Raw genomic sequence first — 20251 nt, forward strand, 5'->3', positions numbered from 1 at the left:
CAAAAAACATGCATCTCTGTAAGAGAGAGAGATAGAGTATTATTATTATTATTATTACTAGCAAACTGACCCATCTACAATGGGTGATAAAATACGGGTGTAGAAGTGAAAAATTTTTATGTACTATTTGTTCAGCAATATTAAAATAAGGGCGATTTTTATACATACCTACTACAGAACCTCTTTGTACACAATATTATCAGTTTGTCCAAAACTTAATTTCAAGTTGGCAGAGTCAGTTGCTCTGCTCATCGCCACATACAGTTGGCCATGCGTGAACATGGGTGACGGCAGAAACACACCAACATATATCATATATATATATATATATATATTATATATATCTATATATATATATATATATAGATAGTATATTATATATATATATATATATATATATATATATATATATATATATATATATATATATATATATATATATATATATATATATATATATGCATTAAGGGACAAATGTCCTTCAATATCCCTATCGCTCTACCTCGGAATTAATGTTTGCATATTTTAATTTAATCAGTTCAATTAGTGTTCTTAGAAAATGGGATATCCAGCTGTATGTTCTCTAATGTTTCAGATAAAAACTCCGGGCATATTGTCAATCGGCACCTTTGTGAATAATGATACTGTACCACTTCAAAACTCAAGCCTGGATACACTGTTAATCTGTACATTAATAATTTTTTTATCAAGTCCACATTATTCCTGATACGTATTAACCAACTGGATTCAGAATATCCACAAGGTACTATGCTAGCTTGTTAAAATTTCGAGCCAACTGAGCTGATAATTTGCATGCCCAGAAAATTTATTTTGTTTTATTGTACCATACATATACAGTAGCAGTGTATAGGTAAGATACAATCGTTTGATAGGCCTTTGTTTCCTTTTAATAACTTTTTCACTTTACCATTAAAATGACTGAGATTATGTAATGTTTTGTTTAAATTCTTTGTATGTGTTATTCTTTTATATACATACTCGGTTTTATTTAAAATTACCTGGTAACATGACTTTTCTGCTTTCCTCATGTGTATATTTTGGTGACATATATAAATAATTTATTAGCATTATGATATGTACAGTTTATAATCTCGCAGAGATTCGGTAATCACTATCATGTCTTAACCGTAGTGCACTAAATTCCTGTTTCAATCTAAAGAATTTTCATAATTTTAATACTTTTTATTTATATTGGTGGGCTTGACATTAAAAGTGAAAATACATTGCCATTGTTAATATGTATATGGATAAGATTTCAATTACTTATAGCTTGCAAAAATTAACTACATATACATTTATTCAGCTGCATCTCCAGTGAATAATTGTTCCTTATTTATGAGTAATACAATTTTCTTTTATTTTAGGGAACAAGTGACAAAGTCATTGAGGATCAAGTTTTACCATCAGACATCAAGAACACGGAAAGTGGAGAATATAATGACGTTAATGTTAATACAGAATCTGAGTTAAAAGAACGGGCACTCAAGGTATCTGAATTTTATTTTTTCAATTGCCTTATTTAATTTTTCTATTTTTTTTGCATAAATGAGAACGTTGCTAAAGTAGATTCACATCTCCCGTGCATCTGATGTCTACGCCAGTCCCTCATGACGCTCCTGATTGGCTGTTGATAAGCCAATCGCAGTCTCTCTCGAGAGTTCACATAGGTAGGATATATCTTCCACCTCTCCTGAGGGATACTTTTGAAAGATGTGTCCCTCAGTAGAGGTGGAAAATACATCCTACCCATGTGAACTCTTGAGAGAGACAGAGTTTCTAGGCCGGTGATTGACTTATCAACAGCCAATCAGAAGCGTTGTAAGGGACAGGCCTAGACATCAAATGCACGGTTGATGTGACTTTACTACAGTATGGACAACATTGTTATTTATAAGGAAAGTCAGTAAGTTACACTCCTAACTATTTTCCTGTTGATGCTATGATAGCTTGACACTACTACAAGTATTACTGCAGATTTAGAAGATTATTGCACTAAAGTCATCTTCAATTAAGTTTTAATAATTGCAAACATTTTCTAGCAGCTGTGAGAAGTTCAGCCTTCTGAATGACTCATTTGGGTGTCTGTTGGTCTAGTATACTTTTTTCCAAGATCGTTGGTTAATGTTGTGCCTCTGTGGCATACTTAATTAAGCGATATTTTATTCTATATATGAAAGTCAGCTAAAATCTCTTTTGTGCAAGTTACAAATACATAGTATTTATTGTGGCATTTTAAGCATGTTAATGGTGAAATATTGTATGAGGACCATGCTTCCAATACTCATTATTCGAGTTCTATACATATCTTATCCACAGATGCTTGCATCAGTCCTGTTAATGGTTGTGAGCGGAAATAAAAGTAAATTTTCAAAAGTAAAATTAATTTTCTTTCTTAACTCATTATCTATACAACATTCCTTATTGTTTTATGTAGTGCTTGTGTGATTTGCACAGATTCAAAGATGGGCTATGTAAAAGTGATGTTTGAATAGAAAAAAAATTGTATTTAAGAAATAACATATTTCAGAATTTGAATGTCAGTTATGGTCAAGAAGACATGGGATTTAATGTAATTATATTGTAGTATTAATAATGACTGATTGTAATGGTTCCAGGTATAGGTTAAAGTAACATTTGAAAGTTTATTTTCTTTGTACTATCTCAGTTTCTCACTACTGAACCAAAGCCCACTGTCTCTAACTCTTACATTTTCATTATATTACGATGACTTCTAATCCTCAGTCAGTAGTAATCATACTTTATATTTGGTTTTTACTGGTATGCAAAAAAATGGGAAAAACTCCTATGTTTTTGTTATAAATATGAATGTTTTTCCCTAATATTTGTGAATGTTCATTATAATTATTTGTATATACTTTATTCAGGTATACTGTAAATTTATAATCAATAATGATAATAATGATAATAGATGAGTGTGAATAATTAGTTATACCATTAATTTCAGGTCCAAGAAGAGAAAGCAAGATCACAAGTGCAAAATATGTTGGACACAGTTAAATTAATGCAGAAAAAGCTTCTTTCTATTGTTTTTCCTGGTGAAGCTCCTGTAACAGTTAACACTGAAGATGGACTGTCCATGACTCTTGTAATGTGAGTAGTATGAGGATTACTTAAACCCTTGTAAATAACAATAGCAGTTCAAGGAACAATTTAGTAACCATGAGTCATATTAGACTTTAATACTAACCTTGCAAATTAGGGACCCTTTCTGAAAGTGTCTTGTGTTATGAAGTTGGGAGAGTACTTTATGCCATCACAGAACTGAACACTTTCATATAGCACATGTGTGTCTGATGGCTGGGCACTCCAAGCCATTTTACAATGATTTTTTGGTCTCCATGACTGTATGTAACTTACTTCTGAGTTTCCTTGTGGTGGAGATTTGAGAAGAAGCTTCCAAAAGTATTGAGATACCAGGCTTATTGCCTAATCTCCATTATACTTGGAGAGAAAATGAGATTTCACTTTAGTGGTTATTTCAAGTTTTTAGAGTGAATTAGACTCCTTTACAAAAGTTTTTTTTTATGATAGCAGAATTCAAGTTTTTTTGGCTTTGTGTTTTATTGATTTTGTTCGTGTCGTTTTTATGAATTATGAGGAGTTATTGGGAGTGAATGTATGCTTGTAAAAGATTTCCTAAAATTTTCAAATTAATTATGAGCCTTATTTCTGGCATCAATGATATTTGTTGTTTGACACTAGAAAATTTATCTCCAAACTGATTACGTAGTCAATCTTTTCATCTTTTCCTTTGAAGTTACCTTTCTCATCTTTTAACTCCACTGACCTTATGTCCTCCTTGACTGTTCGTTCAGTCCTTTCAATGCTTATTGGATTAAACCTTTGATTGTGGAGGACGAAACAGTATGAAGGCTGGTGAACTAAGAGTGCCAAACCCATTTCCTGATTCCTCCCTGAAGGAGAACAGAGTCTGTGCTTGTGTAGGCGAAGAAAGCCATTTCTGTACCAGTGAGAAAAGAGCGGCATTTAGTTCAACACAGAAATTACTAAGGCAAAAGTTATCAGCTATTATGATCTGCTTGGCTCTTAGCAAAGCTAAGCACTGTTCCTGACAGACACGTCAAAATATTGCCACTCATGAAGCAACTCCCTGGTAGCTCACCGCTTGGTTAATACAAACAAAAGTGAGAAGGGGCTTCTATCTGGAAAATGGTTTGGGACAATACCCAAATAACTCCATGGCATGGAATAGCTAAGGAACTTATCTATTTACCTAAATCAAGATGTAATCAAACAAGAACTGTTGAAGTTCTTGTATCTGGTTAGCTCATGACTTATATGGGATGCATCAATCATTAAGAAGAATCTCCCAAAGGAATTAGTCAGTCATGTGAAATTCTTTGCCCAAAGTCCTTATTTCAAACAAAATGCTAAACGGAGTTAGTTTGCAAGGTTTTAGCTGGAGCCCCAAGAATTGTGTTTTTTTGCGGGGGGAAACTTAACCCGGAGATTCGTGACAACCGAACCACCTTAGATGGGCAGTTTCTATGTGTACCATCTAGTATTCCTTCGCAGTGAACAACACCTATATGCCTTGAAGTAATCACAGTGATAGCTAAAGCAAACTCTGAAAATAATCACATACTCTCACACCTTGGGATAACAAACCAATCCCGGCAGGTGAAATTGTTGTATGCATGAACCATCAACCTCACTCTTATCCGTATGAAATAAAGGTCTACAACAAGGTTACACTAGCTTGAATGAAATACTTAACTACTTCAAATTTATGCAGTGAACAAATACCTGACTTTACTTCTTGAAAAATATCATGACTTCAGGATGTAAGGCAAATGCCTTTTGAATTTCCAAGACTGTATTCTTTGAGGCTGAAAAAGACAAACTTTTTAGACATATGATGAGTCACTTGCAAATTGAAATATTGATCATGCCTTAAAATGTGATATAAAATACAAAAGAGAAAATTAACAACACAATTAAAAAATTTTCAGGTCTGTAGTGTAAATATGCATTTAGCAGGAATGATACCTAAATATTCCAAGGGAGAGCATATTTATCTCATCATGTGCTAGTTGGCATCAGATAGCTTGTATTTATGTTTTATTTTTTATTTGAAAAATGACTGTTCCACATTGTAAAAACACTTTTTACTGTAATTTGCCTCCACGAGTTCCACTTATAATTCACCGACAAGTTTTTGGTAAGAAACTGGTTCTATTTTTATTTTGTTTTAAATGAACACAGCATTATGTATTGTTGTGTATGTGTAAGCTCTTCATGGCTTGAGATATGTTCTGAAGGTTACATTTACTGTAGAATATGTTTTGCACTTATCTGTTTTGTATCAGAATGGAACATGCCAAAACACTTTCAGTACTTAATATAGATGGCTCTATGAACCATTTCATAATAGCATATGGAATTTTCTTCAACAGATGATGATATGTAAAATATGGATGAGGCATTCCTAGAGGAATATTGTTCTGACTAGATATTTTATACAAGTGTTTTGCATTGTTAGTTCAATTTTGCTTTCAAAAAGGTAAGAGAACGATTTTGACTTGGAATTATTTTCCTGTTATCTAGGATGAAAGCATCAGACCTTTTGGGATATGAATTGTGGCAAGGCGGAGGATTGTACATATTTCCTGACATATGTGATATTCTGAAAGAAGAAAAGATATCTCCTGGAAATTGCTCATCTACAGAATCTGGCAATTTTACTGTTGGCATCCAAGCAGTTGCATGGCCTACAATTTTACAGGTGAGAGGAACCCGGCCAAGTGTACTGAATGGATTATTAGTGTGAATTCCAAACCACATTAGTAGTATCTCGTCCTCTTGATCCTTGATTCTTTTTTCTTTCTTCGAGGCAAGTGCTGCTGGTACCCCCTTCCGATGATTTCCATTCAAAACAGACTAACCGGCAGACTGAAATGAATCAGTGCCATGTTAGTAGAGATAAGAACATATGAACCCCTGTCAACAAAATAATCCCCAGAGAATGATTTCAGAGTATAGAAACGGAATATTTTGAACTAAAGTTTTTCTCATAATTGAGGCCAGACGCTCCTCAATAATTGCCATTAATAAAAATTGTACCAACTAATTAACTTCATATATGGGGTATTTTTTCTTTGAAATACAAGTACGTAACAATTTATGTAGTAACAGAGAAAAAAAAATTTGGCATAATTTTTTAATGTATAGAAATAAAAATTACATGAATATTCAGTCTTTTTTAAATATAATCTAATATTTTGTTCATTTGCTTTTCCACAGATGGTATAGCCACATATTGATTAGGATTTTTTGTTGCTTAAGACTTGGAACAGGCGCTCAAGACTAATTTTTTTTTTAAACAGGATCTCTGACAACCATTACAAAAGAATTTTAATTAGTCTTGTGGAGTGAACTTACACTGCATAATTTAGTTTAGAAACCTAAGAGTTACCATCAAAATTAGCACAAGTCTGCATATATAGGTGTAAAGTTATTTTGGAAACCTCCAGAAATGAGAGAGAGCACACTATTTTTGGTAACATTGCTTCAACTTACTAATAACTTTACCTGATATTAATTTCTTGCTTAAAATTAGTAAATACTTCTTTCAATAGTAACACCAGGTCAGCAGTGAGAGTGCATTCTTTTTGGTGACTTCTTAATGGCAAGATGCAGTTTAGTATTACGTATACAGAAGGCTATATTGCCATGGTTCCTGACATAGATGAAGTATGATATGCAACCCTTGCTGAAGTAATAAGGTTCATAGTTAGTTGTATATATTTCAATAACTTAAAACTTACCGTAATGTTCACCTTACTTGTATCAAAACTTACCGTAATATTCACCTTACTTGTATCAGATATTGTACCGTATGCACTTGTTTATCTTATGCCAAAATGTTTTTGAAATGAAATTAAATAAGTAGTTATACCTTATTTGCTTTTCCACAGTCTTTTGGAAAAGGTGCAAAGGATAAATTAGATCGAACCACTAAGACAATGCAGCTGAGGTTACTCGAGAGAATATCGGCAGTAGATGTAAGAATAATTCCAGTGGACAATTTGGGGTCTGGGAGCGAGATCATTATTTACATTCCTCGTGGATCAAGAAAAAAGTCCCAAACACAGTTGTTTGGTAAGTTATGTAATATGGAGAGTATTACTTCAAAAAATGTTAAAGCATTCAAGAGGCAGCAATATTGTTGCTTCATAAAATAAGTAACTTACTTTGAACATTATATATTTGATTTTGAAAGTAATTTGTAATCACAGTTCCTTTAACCATATCTAATTTTTAAGTGAAAAAGAATTATATAGACATCTTACGTATGCATTAGTGCAAATTTTACTTTAATCTATATGTTCAGTAGCTGAGTGATTATATTAATTGAATTAATAAAAATCAAGTTTGTTTAGCAACAGACATATTTTTCATAATCTACTAAATTTGTTCAAGGTCACAAGATTGCCCTACTCATGTTTCTTAGTCTTACATTAAAGTAAGTGACAGTTGCTGATTGTACTACTCAAGATTGGGTAGGACACATACACACCCACTCATCTGGCATCTGTTCATTTGTGTATGCGTCACTGCATCATAATTTCCCAGCACATTCTTAGAAGATTATCTTTTAGCAAATTCCTTCATTTTAACTCATTTACAGTGGCTCCCCGTATTCGCATTCTCCGGATTCGCGGACTCATGCATTCGCGGATTTCTCTCTGGAACCTATTCCCCCCATTATTCACAGGAAATTAGCCTATTCGCATTATTTTTCTGTGAGAAATATCCAGAAATTCCTGTTTTCTTATCAATTTCATCATAAAATGCGCTTTTTGTGATAAAAATGATAAAAACCAGGTATGTGAAAATTTTTAGTGGGGTTTTCTTGAGTTTTAACAAAGAAAATAGGCCACTTTTCTTCCAACTATTCACGGGTTGTAACTAGTTATTCATGGGGGGTGTCTGGTACGCATCACTGTTCATCCCCAGTGCTATCCCTAAGTTAAAGGGTTGCTACCTTGATGCATCTTCTCCAACTAATTCTACTGAAAGCATCCTCCTCCACTAAACCCTTATTTTACAAATCCTCCTTCACTTTATCATACCATCTAATCCTCTGCCTCTCTCAACCTTTTACCCGTAACATGTTCCTCTTCACTCCTTCCTCACCCATCCTTACTACATTCCCATGCAGCCATAATCTCAACTCTGACAATATCAGTAATCTCTACTGCATCTGCACTTTCATCAATGGCTTCTTACATGATTTCTTAGTCTGGTTTTTATTCTAAGTATACATATACTGAAGTAAGGATTTGTAGAAAAGAGTTATTTGTACTTCATACAATTACATACACAGAATTAAGTTTAGTATTAGTAACTGAAATGGAATCAGCCATTCAAATAAAGCACATGTCAAAGAAATTTTTAAGACATAAGTAGTGATTTTATTCTTTAAGAATTATCAAGATTACTGCCAATTACTGGCCAGTTCTACTGACTCTAAATTATTGCAAAATCAGGGAAAATTGTTGTAATGCTATTTATTGTTTTATAGAGCCCATGCTTGTACATCCCAGTAAAGTCCTCTCTGAGTCAATCCCTGAAGATGGGCCACTTGTTTGCACATCACTGAATATCAGTCAGCCATACTCATCTGTCAACATAGAGCTTGTTCTTGAGACAAGTGAAGCTGAAATATCAGTGTTTATCAGGTAAGAATAAATTTTGTACAATTTATGGTAGAAGTAAACGTAAACATATCTGATAAGTTCAGTTGTGTTTATGTAGCATCCTTCTATTCAAGATAACCAGAATTCAGTTGAGTTCAACAAAAATAACAATTAAGGAGTCCATAGAAAAAGCCTCAAACTTTAAATTCTGTAAATCATTTTAATAACCTTCTTTATGCACCCCTGCTTCTTTTTTATGACAATTATTTTGTAAATGTGAGGCATATGCAGAGTAGTTTTATTCATCTATAAATTACAATCTCATTTGAAATGTTCATGGTCATCCTGCAGAAATACTGTGTCATTATGTAATTATGGCTACTTTTAAATGTGTCCTGCAATGCGCAGCATTTAAAGGGATGGCAGTAAAGTAAGGGTGGAAATTGTTGCTCCACTTCAACATTAAATAACTGATTATCACTGAGTACTTGAGTTACTAGGAAATCTACCCCTCAAATTCAGGAAATGTGTATATGCCTTATAACATTTTGGATTATGGTAAGTACTCACATTATACTCAATATCCTTTCCCAAAATGCTACTGGGGGAATGAAATTTATGCGTTGTTTTTCGTTTAACAAATTATAAGTAGTTATATTTTTAGCAGAGTATCTCTGTTGGTAGGTGGATCCACAATCCAGTGAAAAAATTTGGGCACATGCTGTGGAAATACTTTTACCCATAAGCAAAACTGGAAACTACTGACTCCATCATGTACACCTAGCCTAGTCTTTTAATTTTGATTTGGTTGACAATGCTATATTTTTTTCTTACACTGCTTTGCCAATTTGTAAACAAAAATAATTTATATAGCAAGTGTTTAGATTTGCGACATTTTTCACCATTCTTTTATTAATGTTTTGGTCATATTCTGAAGTGGCTGGAACATTTAAACACCTTAAATGTTGGCATATAGAAATGTTCGTGTGGTTAAATTCTCAAAATTAGTGGAAATTCATACAGTAAGCCCCAGATTCACGAGGGATGTATTCCAGACCCCTTGCAAACCGCTAAAATCCCTCTAAAAATGCTTATGCATACCTGACTATTTTAATAGTTTTATCACAGAAAGTGTATGTAGTCATGAAAATTATATGAAATTACAGTAATTTGTGAATACTTCTCGATGAAAAATACTGTGACTAGGTGAAATTTCCATGAATAATGTGTATATATACTCCATAAAAAAATCTTTGAATAGGTGAGCCCACAAATAGCAAGGGGCGGCTGTATCAATTTGACACTATTGAGCTAAATTGTTTCTAATTTGTATCCAAATTACTGTAGGATGAATAAGGATCATGTAGTAGAAATGTGACTTGGTCACATTGGGACCTGAGGAATTACAGAGTAGTGAAAGTTTTGAGTTACATGTTTACCTTCAAACAGTAACTAGCAACTTCATCATCTCTTTAAAATATTACGTAGCATAACTTCTAATCATACAGTCTTCGACTTTGTGTTGTATTTTACGACATCTCTCTCTCTCTCTCTCTCTCTCTCTCTCTCTCTCTCTCTCTCTCTCTCTCTCTCTCTCTCTCTCTCTCTCTCTCTCTCTCTCTCTGACTTTGTTTGCATCAGAAGATTTGTCTACACTGCACACTTCAAAACAAATATAATTAGACTTTATTATATTGTGTATGAAATACTTTTATAGGCCATTATGTGGCAAATATTTAAAGGGACTTCAAAATATATCAAAGTATATAAGTAGTTTATCAAGAAGTACGAACTGCATAGAAAAATCAGCTGCCGCACTCTCACCAGATCCATAGTTAGTAGTATAATATAAGGTTTCAGCATGCAATACCACCATGACATATTATGATATCCCTTCTCAAATTAATAACAAAATATTTTTAAATGTATAAACACGAACTGAATCAACATGTTTGGCTGCAATTCACTCATCATAGTGATAAATGAAATATTGACTTTTAGCATGTAATATTATATTATACCCGTTTCAAAGTGTATAAGAAGAAAGTAAGTATTATAATAAGGATAAGCAAACATTAGGTTTAACAATGCAACTATGTTTTCAGTAGAGTTTAAAGGTCCAACTTACCAAATTGGCTATGTAAAATAGCTTTGTTTTGAAAATATTCACATACCCAGTATTACTATAGTCACTGATTATCTTTCATTGACTGACCTTCCCCTTCCATCAAGAATATGTGCAGAATTGCGCTGATATTAGTAGAAATAAAAAAGATATGAAAATAGGGTTTTGTAAAATCAGATGTATCAGAATTTATTCAAAACTTTCAATAAAGTTGCATTATAAGTCAGTATGATCAAACTGCTACTTTCACATGTTTTTAAAGATAGCATTATGCTTGTTGTAGCCCATTACATTTCGTAAATGCTGGCAAATCATATGTCAGCAATGAAATGTCAGTTTTCTCAATGTTAAGTAATTCATCATTACTTTTATATTATTGGTTTTCTGGTGCATATTGACAACAATAATGAAAACCTTAGACATAGTTAAATATGATTAAATCTTCTTCCATAATCAAATCTTCTTGTATAGTTCACTTTACTTTGATTAATCAAGGAATTTCAGCACTTTTCACATTAAAATTGTAATGGTAAAAGACATACTCCATCCCTTTATAAGTTATTGTTCATAGAAAAGTGAATGTATTTTTAGTTATGCTATAGTTTTCCTTGTTACTTATTAGCCTTCATTATTGTTATCTGGTTTGAGGTAAAATTGGCGTACCCTCAAAAAACATGTCACTAAATGCACCCCAAAAAGATTAAAAAAATTTCCTCTATTTGTATTACCAGTACATTTTCAATTATGTATTATGTAGCAGTCCCCGGCTTACGATGGGTTTGGCTTACGACATTCCGAGGTTACGATGCTTTTCAATTATATTCATAAGAAATTATTTCCAGGTTTATGATGCATGTTCCAGGGTTATGGTGCTTATGACGCTGATCTGAATGAAGAAATATGACTCCAAAAATGCAAAATAATGAATATTTGAAGGTTATTTTGATGAGAAATGCAATAAAAATGCAGTTTATATAGTTTTTAATACGCCCAAAGCATTAAAAGTAAGGTTTTCTTGGGATTTTTCACGATTTTTCGGCTTACAACGATTTTCGGCCTATGATGCGCCTCAAGAACAGAACCACCTCGTTGTAAGCCGGGGACTGCCTGTGCGTGTGTGTGTGTGTATATATATATATATATATATATATATATATATATATATATATATATATATATATATATATTTACATATATATATATATGTACCTCGAGATACAAAATTAATCCTTTCCGAGGCAACCTTCGTATCATGAGTTTTTCGTATCTTGAACCGCATTTTACATGTAAAATGGCTAATCCGTTCCAAGCCCTCCAAAAACACCCCAGTAAATTTCATAATAAAGCTAAATTGACCGATAAACAATGAAATACTACAACAATTTGGATCATTCAATACCTAACTTAATGCGTACTGCTAATATGTACTACATAGTACCTGTTTAATAAAGTGTTTAGTTAGTGTACATGGTATACAAGAAATACTGAACGTACATATGTACGTATGTAGTAAAAATGTGGAAGCTTACCTTTCGAGTGAGGCTATCTCCGAAAGTGGGCGACAGAGGAGGAGGACAAACGGCAGATACATACGCTTAACTTTATGAAACACAAAAAATGTCACTGTATATATATATATATATATATATATATATATATATATATATATATATATATATATAGATAATATATATATATAGTATATATATATGATATATATATGTATATCTATATATTAATATATATATACATATATATGTATATATATATACTATACATGTATATATATAGTATATATATACATATATATAGATATCTATATATATATACAGTGGTACCTCGAGATAGGAAATTAATCCGTTCCGAGGTGACCTTCGTATCATGAGTTTTTCCTATCTTGAACCGCATTTTACATGTAAAATGGCTAATCCGTTCCAAGCCCTCCAAAAACACCCCAACAAATTTCATAATAAAGCTAAATTGACCTATCAACAATGAAATACTACAACAATATGGACCATTCATTACCTAACTTAATACGTACTGCTAATATGTACTACATCGTACCTGTAAATAAAGTGTATTAGTGTACATGGTATATAAGAAATACTGTATGTACTTACGTACGTATGTAGTAAAATGTGGAAGCTTACCTTTCGAGTGAGGCTATCTCCGAAAGGGGCGACAGAGGAGGAGGACAAAACGGGCAGATACATATGCTTAACTTTACGAAACACATAAAAAAATGTCAGGAAAATATAAAACTAAACTTTACGAAACACATTAACAAAACTGTAACACTCAACTTTACAAAAAACTTAAAATTAAGTTTTTTTGGGTCTTTTTTCTTATTTTTACATTTTTTTTACTTTTTTATTATACTTTACATTAAACAAAATTTCCACTTCTTCACCACTTTCAATTTTCTGTTTTTTCGTAGTATCAATTGGTTCTTCCTTTTTGCTTACTCCTACTAAAGGCCTCTTTTTTAAAGAATAACTATCCAAGGAAGATTGCTTCTGCCTGCTTTTGACAATGTTCCTGAAACGACTCAGGCAAATGTCATCGAACTGTGCAGCATACGACCTGTGTAAGCCTTTTCAGATTGTCTCTTTTCTATGAATGATTGTACCTTTTGAAAAGCAGCTAGAGCATCCTTAATTTCTGCCGTTGTCGTAGAGTCGTCGTCCTCCTCCTCGGAGCTGCTAGAGAACTCTTCTTGAACGACGTTATGTTGCATGGCCTCCAACTCCTTCAGTGCTCGGTGCTCCTCGAGAAGGTCATTGATGTCGTCCTCGTCGACGACCAGCCCCATGGACTTGCCAAGTGCAATGATCTCGTCAAGATCTGGTTGTGAAACAGTTTCAGGATCGTCAACTGTTCCTGAATCTGCAGCACCAGCTTCGCCCACGTCGAATCCCTCGAAGTCTCAGGCGGATATGGCATCAGGCCAGAGTTTCCTCCACGAGGAATTCAACCTCGAAACCTCCTGCCAAGCTTGGTCGATGAGTCGGATGCATATCACAACATCGAAATGCTCCTTCCAAAATTCATGCAAGGTGAGGTTTGTGGTATCAGTGATGTCGAAACATCTCTTGAAAAGATGTTTCGTATACAGCTTCTTGAAGTTCGATATCACTTGCTGGTCCATGGGCTGGAGGAGAGGGTTGGTGTTAGGCGGAAGATAAAGAACCTTGATAAATGAATACTCCGCTAGGATATCTTCCTCAAGGCCAGGAGGGTGAGCAGGGGCATTGTCCAACACCAGCAGACATTTCAGATGGAGGCGCTTCTTCTTCCATGAATTTCTTCAAACTGTTGGGCCGAAACAACCAGATTTACCACCACTCGTGAACAAAAGTCTCGTTACTGAGGCTTTCGCATTAGCCCTCCACATCACTGGAAGCTTCTCCTTAAGCACTTTGTGGGCCTTGAAGGCTCGAGAAGTCTCCGTTTGATAGACAAGTAAGGGTTTCACCTTGCAATCCCCACTGGCATTCGAACAAAGTGCGAGCGTAAGCCTGTCTTTCATAAGGCCTTATGCCCGGGTAGCTTTCTTCTCTTCCTGCGTGATGTACGTCCGACGAGGCATTTTTTTTCCAAAAAAGGCCAGTCTCATCACAGTTGAAGACTTGCTGAGAACCGTAGCCTTCGTTGAGAGTCATCTCGTCGAACTTCTTAATAAAAGCTTCGGCCGCTTTCATGTCCGAGCTGGCCGCCTCCCAAGCCGCACCACCGAAAGGATGCCAGTCCGTTTCACGGAATTTTTCGAACCAACCCATGAGAAGCCTTGATGTCTGGGGTCGGTGTCGATGTCCCTTCTCCTCCGTCGTCTTCGGCCTGGGCAATCAAATCGACGAAATTAGCGTTGGACTTGTGGCAGATTGCAGTCTCCGTTATCGTATCGCCAGCGATTTCTTTATCATTTATCCAGACAAGCAGTAGCCTTTCCTTATTTTCATCGTGCACGTGGCTCCTCTTGCTTCTGCTTAAGGATGGTGCCTATTGTCGACAGATTTCGGCCGTATTCCTTGGCGATCACACTCAATTGCATACCAGCTTCATACTTTTTAATGATCTCCATCTTCGTCTCCAAAGAAAGCATCCTCTTCTTTCCATGAACTTCAACTTTCTTGGGACCCACGACTACATGTATACTGTATGTATTTATATTATGTAGTAAAGTTCTCACACAACACGATAAAGTATACTACAACGAAATCACTAACGTATTTACGTTAATAAATGAAATCGTATAGAATGAACGAATTCCACGTGTGTATGATACCGATGATGCTGCGAAGTGGCTGAAAGAGCACTCCGCTACGTAGATGCATCATGGGATCATGGGAGAGATGCTGACCAATAAGAGAGAAGGATCTTATGGCGGTGACTAGCGTCAGGAACCAATGGGAGAGTGGGAGGATGGTGGCGAGTCTACTCAGTTGGCGGAACGCGAGTTTTAAAATTGTTATCGGTGGTCCAGGCGAATCTCGGACTTTACAGCAACAACCTTTCGTATCTTGAACAATTGTCATATGTAGAGCCGCAAAAATCTTCATATTTGGTTTCCTATCTCTAGTTTTTCATAAGTTGAGCCTTTCGTATCTCAAGGTACCACTGTGTATATATATATATATTATATATATATATATATAGTATAGGTATTATATATTTTTTATATATATATATATATATATGAGATCATAAGATCATAAACAGGAAATCCTTTACCATGGCTCCCATAATGTACCCTATATTTTATTTTACAGGAAGTATTTCAAAGCAACTTTAGTGTTTTATGATGTGGTTATTGATCCGAAGACTGAAGCACGAGTGACGAATGTTTCTCAGCCTTTATTAGACGTTATGGATCCCTTCACTAACTTGACTATCAGCAGAGTGTAAGTGGAAACTTCCTGTATCATATTTTCATACTAATTTTGATGTGATGTGTCTTCCTATACCATACTATATACTTCATTTTATTTTAGTATACTGGAGAAGTTACTGCTGTCAAGATAAAATATTACTTTTCATATACACTATAGGTTTGCATTACTCTTTTACTGGCATATACATACGTTTACTTGACTTTTCTAAGAGGTTGTTATTATATATTTAGATTTTCCTCAATATAATCTAAGTATTAGTAAATCCTTTTGATACATTTTTTGCTCTTCTGGTAAGTCATTTTATATTAATTTGAGCTGAATAATAGCCTTCTGTCCATAATTCAGTTTTATATTAATTTCTACAGAATATATATATTAAATTTATCTTGCATAATTCCCTGCTCATTTTTTTGAGAAACATATCACACAGTGTAGAATATTATACGTATTTGATAATTAACAAGGCATTATACTAATGCTGAGGTGATATACATATAAATTTCTCCTTGTGCCACATTTTGAAATGCAGTTCTTTCAACCACAGTTTCATTCCTTGCAACCTTGATGAATAGCTTACACAGTGTCTCAATTTTCATAATTATGAGAAACTATCAAGTTATAAATTGTGATGTAACAACCACTTCAGTAATTTGCTTTGCTGTGCACACACACACACACACACACACACACACACACACAGACAAGAAAAAAACCAAAATGTATTAGCAAAAAAAAACCTATGGTATTATGGAGTTTATACTGGGTACATATTCCAAATCTCCATTTCAAAACAGAAATGTTTGCAATCTCGTCAGTTGTCATAACAATTGAAAAACATGTATTGAATAAACTGGTAATTGAATAAATTCGTTTTCAGTGACTAGACGTACCATACATTCAAGTTATTGCTAAAAAAATTTTACTGTAAATAAAATTTCATATTTCTAAAGTTATCTGAAGCTGGTCTCTGTTTATTTGATTGGGATACAATAATGTAGTGCAGAAACCGATATATTATTCTTAACTTTGAATGAGGAAAATAAGGAATAATTCTAAGAGAGTGCATGCCACTTACCCCATAACCCAACACCAACATCACTTTTGGGTCAAAAGAAAGGTCAAGGATGCCTGGTGGTTTAGCAAAAGGTTGCGTTGTTCTTGTCATTTTCTTTTTCTTTATATTTAACTGTGAATTCTTTATCAAAACCATAACTACTGTCCTTTCTTGAATGTCTGGCAAATCTGGAGATACATTCATCCTTGCTGGTTGTTCTGGCTCCTCCCAATTGACTAGAAATTCAGGCAATAATTTTATTATTTTATGGGAATACACTTTTCAATGTTGATTTGATGTATATAAACTGTTCCTGTTATGTTTTTTGTTACGTTTGCAAATATTTTTATGCTTGTTTTATGTGTGTGGAAGACTAATAAACCTTAGTGTTTTTGCTAGCTGTAGACACTCAGATTTAGATAAATATATATGGCATCTTGCTTATGATAATGACAGCAGTTCAGGGAGCTGACCCTAAGGCTTATACAGTACTACCCCACTTTTTTGGACTTCATATTTCCGTGCTTCACTTTGTCGCAGGTTTTTATGGAACATATTTTTCATGTTTCTGCTGGAACTTTCACCAATTTGCAAATATTTCTATGGGCCATATCTCTAAAACTAGCACTAATTTGCTTTTTTTGTATTACATACCCCAGTAAAACCTCTTATGATTCTGTTTAATTGTTCAGGATACCAAGGCTTTCCTTCTACCAAAGCTAACATTAACAGGAAGAGTGATCATACAGTAACTAAACTTGCCCTTTAAACAGTAAATAAATAATTCTCAGCCAGTCAATTTTTATTCCTCAGTTAGAAACATCACTGGTTTAGTATCTCTTATAATAAGCATGGATGTGACACCAAAAATAAATAAATAAAGTTCGTGAAGTCTTGCTAACCATTACCAACATACTCTTTAGTACCTGTTCCCATGATTACTTCCGAGTTGTCTGTGGGCTACAGAGACAGTTATTTTAGATCACTGAGGCAACTCAGAAAAGTGTACCAAAGGAAACTCTTGCCACCAGGAAACTTGCAGAGCGTTAATGCAAAGAGATGCTATGAAATTATGACTCACAGCAATATTATAGCATATCTATGTGATTAGTTTACATGTAGCATGCTGGTGGCCTTAAAGTTACAGAGTGTTAGATGTTAAACGGTGTTTACACATTTGGATGGGCTGTTAGCCATATCTTAAGCCTCTGCTGTTTTTCCTATTATATTTTTACTAAATAAGCATAGTAGTTTTGATATGTACCCCTTTAAATGTAAACTACGCTATTATTTTCGTTAATATTCACAGGTACCAACAGTATGATATATTTTTAAACGACAGCTTCATTGGCAATGACACGGGAGTTTACTTTATATGTGTTGGTGAATTCGCAAATGGGACAGATGATGAGGTAAGCGTTGAATTTTTTCGGTTGATATATAATGCTATTTTAAAAACACTAGGGAATGATGCTATTTTAAAAGCACTAGGGAGTGCTTTAACTGTTATTTTTTCCTATCATATAGGTTTTGGGAAAACTGGAATTTAAACGCTTCTGTCCTGATTTTCTAAAATTCCTGCCAAATAGGTTTCAAGCAAGCATTTCCTTTCTGTAAGTGGCGATGTAACTGTAAATCTATTTTACACTTATATTAGTGTACTTAAACCCTTATGGAAATATACTGAAGGGGGAGAACAACTAATGAGCGGCAGTTTTGCCAAGTTGGGATTATGTTTTTCTCTTTGTAGTGTGGCGCATAGTTTCAACAAATTTTGGTGCTTGCTTCTACCCAGTTATTAGTTCTTGGTAGATCTTGCAAGATAGAGAAGAGAACTTGACCTCTTTTTCATGCTACCTTTACCTATTGAATACTATTGAAAATACTGAAAAAAATCTGAATTTAATTTCGAGGCCATTGCGTGGGGATATGCTCAATATACGTGAGTATATTGAGCATATATGATAGCAAATTAACCATGAGTTGGGGTTTTCTTTTTACCTACATTTCAGGTTTCTTCATAGGGAAGTTGATATTAAAAGTGAAACCTTGGTTGGTGGAATCTTCATGAGTGGATTTTTCTATAGCTGAAATTTTCATGGCATATCGTGGTTGACTCATTTCTATGTTAAACTGTGTGTATCAAAAACTAATGGGAGAATTAAGTTATTGAATTCAACCAGTGATTTGATTAACACTTGAAAACCTAATTTCTTGTGACTGAGAATACTATTGCGTAACGTTGGAATTTTAGTGTACTGCAGTAATTTTTCACTACTGGTATAAACTACTATCGATATCAAAGGTATTAGATTATTAGTACTAGTAGTAATATATTTCCTAAAGGGTGATCATAATTTTATTTCTTGTGTAAAAATAATTTCATTTAAATCATTGTTTTAACTAAGGTAAGAAGGCATTGGCGAAGAAATCCACTGTGTAAATATATATTGAAATATGTACTTATAAAAAGACAAGAGCTTTCTAGAACCTGCCTGATTCTCCTTTCAATCTTATTGAGAAGAAGAATCAGACGAGACCTCGGAAGCTCTCGCTTTGATATATTTTTAATATGTGCATTTATACTGATACTACTGTGGATCTCTTCACCATTGTGGGAATTGTTAATACAATTTTGAGGTATGATAAGTTATATATTTTCATATGTAATTAGTGACCTGTCCAATACTGCTTTTTTTTTTATAGAAATGAACTTTTCCTCTTCAGATATTTTGGGAAGAACCAGAGAGTTACAATCTTACTGAATCAAATATGACAAGGCAATGGACTACCAACTTTACGATCAGAGCGTACACTTCATCATGCCTTTTTTACAATGCAGAAAATGACTCATGGGATAATGATGGCTGTACGGTAAGGTTTTTCTTACACAAGTGCACTATTTACATGTGTATGTTTGTATAAATTTGTAATCTGTGTTCAACATTGCTTTACTTTTGATCCTACATTTCCATATTTTACGTACATACTCACAGACAGATTCACTTTTACACAAACATATATGTACTGTACAGGTAGTCCCCCTGTTCCTTGTTGGACGAATGGATTTTGCGCTTGGCTACCAATCCGGTGGTCTGAAGTTCAATTCTCAGCTCGGCCAACGTGGAACCAGAGGAATTTATTTCTGGTGATAGAAATTCATTTCGTGATATAAGCTGTATGTCCCGTTGCTAGGTAACCAATTGGTTCCTAGCCACGTAAAAATATCTAATCCTTCGGGCCAGTCCTAGGAGAGCTGTTAATCAGCTCAGTGGTCTGGTAAAAGTAAGGTATACTTAACTTAACAGGCAGTCCCCTTTTACTGGCAGCATCAGTTAATAGCATTTTGGTGCTAAGGCACTTGGCTAATAATGCCATTAACCAGATTTTCTGCACTGGTAAGCAATTTTTTATGCCGGTAAGTGATTCATCTGTGTCGGTAAGCGGTTTATCGGGCACTGTTATCGCCGAT

The 20251-nt window shown here is 34.2% G+C and overlaps 1 protein-coding gene across 1 annotated transcript in view; it reads left to right on the forward strand.

Annotated features, from left to right (window-relative positions):
- The window catches only part of LOC135212193 (uncharacterized), a 236110-nt gene that overhangs the window by 175650 nt on the left and 40209 nt on the right, over window positions 1-20251 (forward strand). The window contains exons 44-51 of the mRNA XM_064245638.1: window positions 1386-1508; window positions 2987-3132; window positions 5611-5788; window positions 6981-7164; window positions 8591-8747; window positions 15603-15734; window positions 18089-18191; window positions 19507-19653. Of these exons, the coding sequence (XP_064101708.1) occupies window positions 1386-1508; window positions 2987-3132; window positions 5611-5788; window positions 6981-7164; window positions 8591-8747; window positions 15603-15734; window positions 18089-18191; window positions 19507-19653 (1170 nt within the window). The remainder of the gene's footprint in view (window positions 1-1385; window positions 1509-2986; window positions 3133-5610; window positions 5789-6980; window positions 7165-8590; window positions 8748-15602; window positions 15735-18088; window positions 18192-19506; window positions 19654-20251) is intronic.

Source organism: Macrobrachium nipponense, chromosome 40, assembly GCF_015104395.2.
Source record: "Macrobrachium nipponense isolate FS-2020 chromosome 40, ASM1510439v2, whole genome shotgun sequence".
Taxonomy (NCBI): domain Eukaryota; kingdom Metazoa; phylum Arthropoda; class Malacostraca; order Decapoda; family Palaemonidae; genus Macrobrachium; species Macrobrachium nipponense.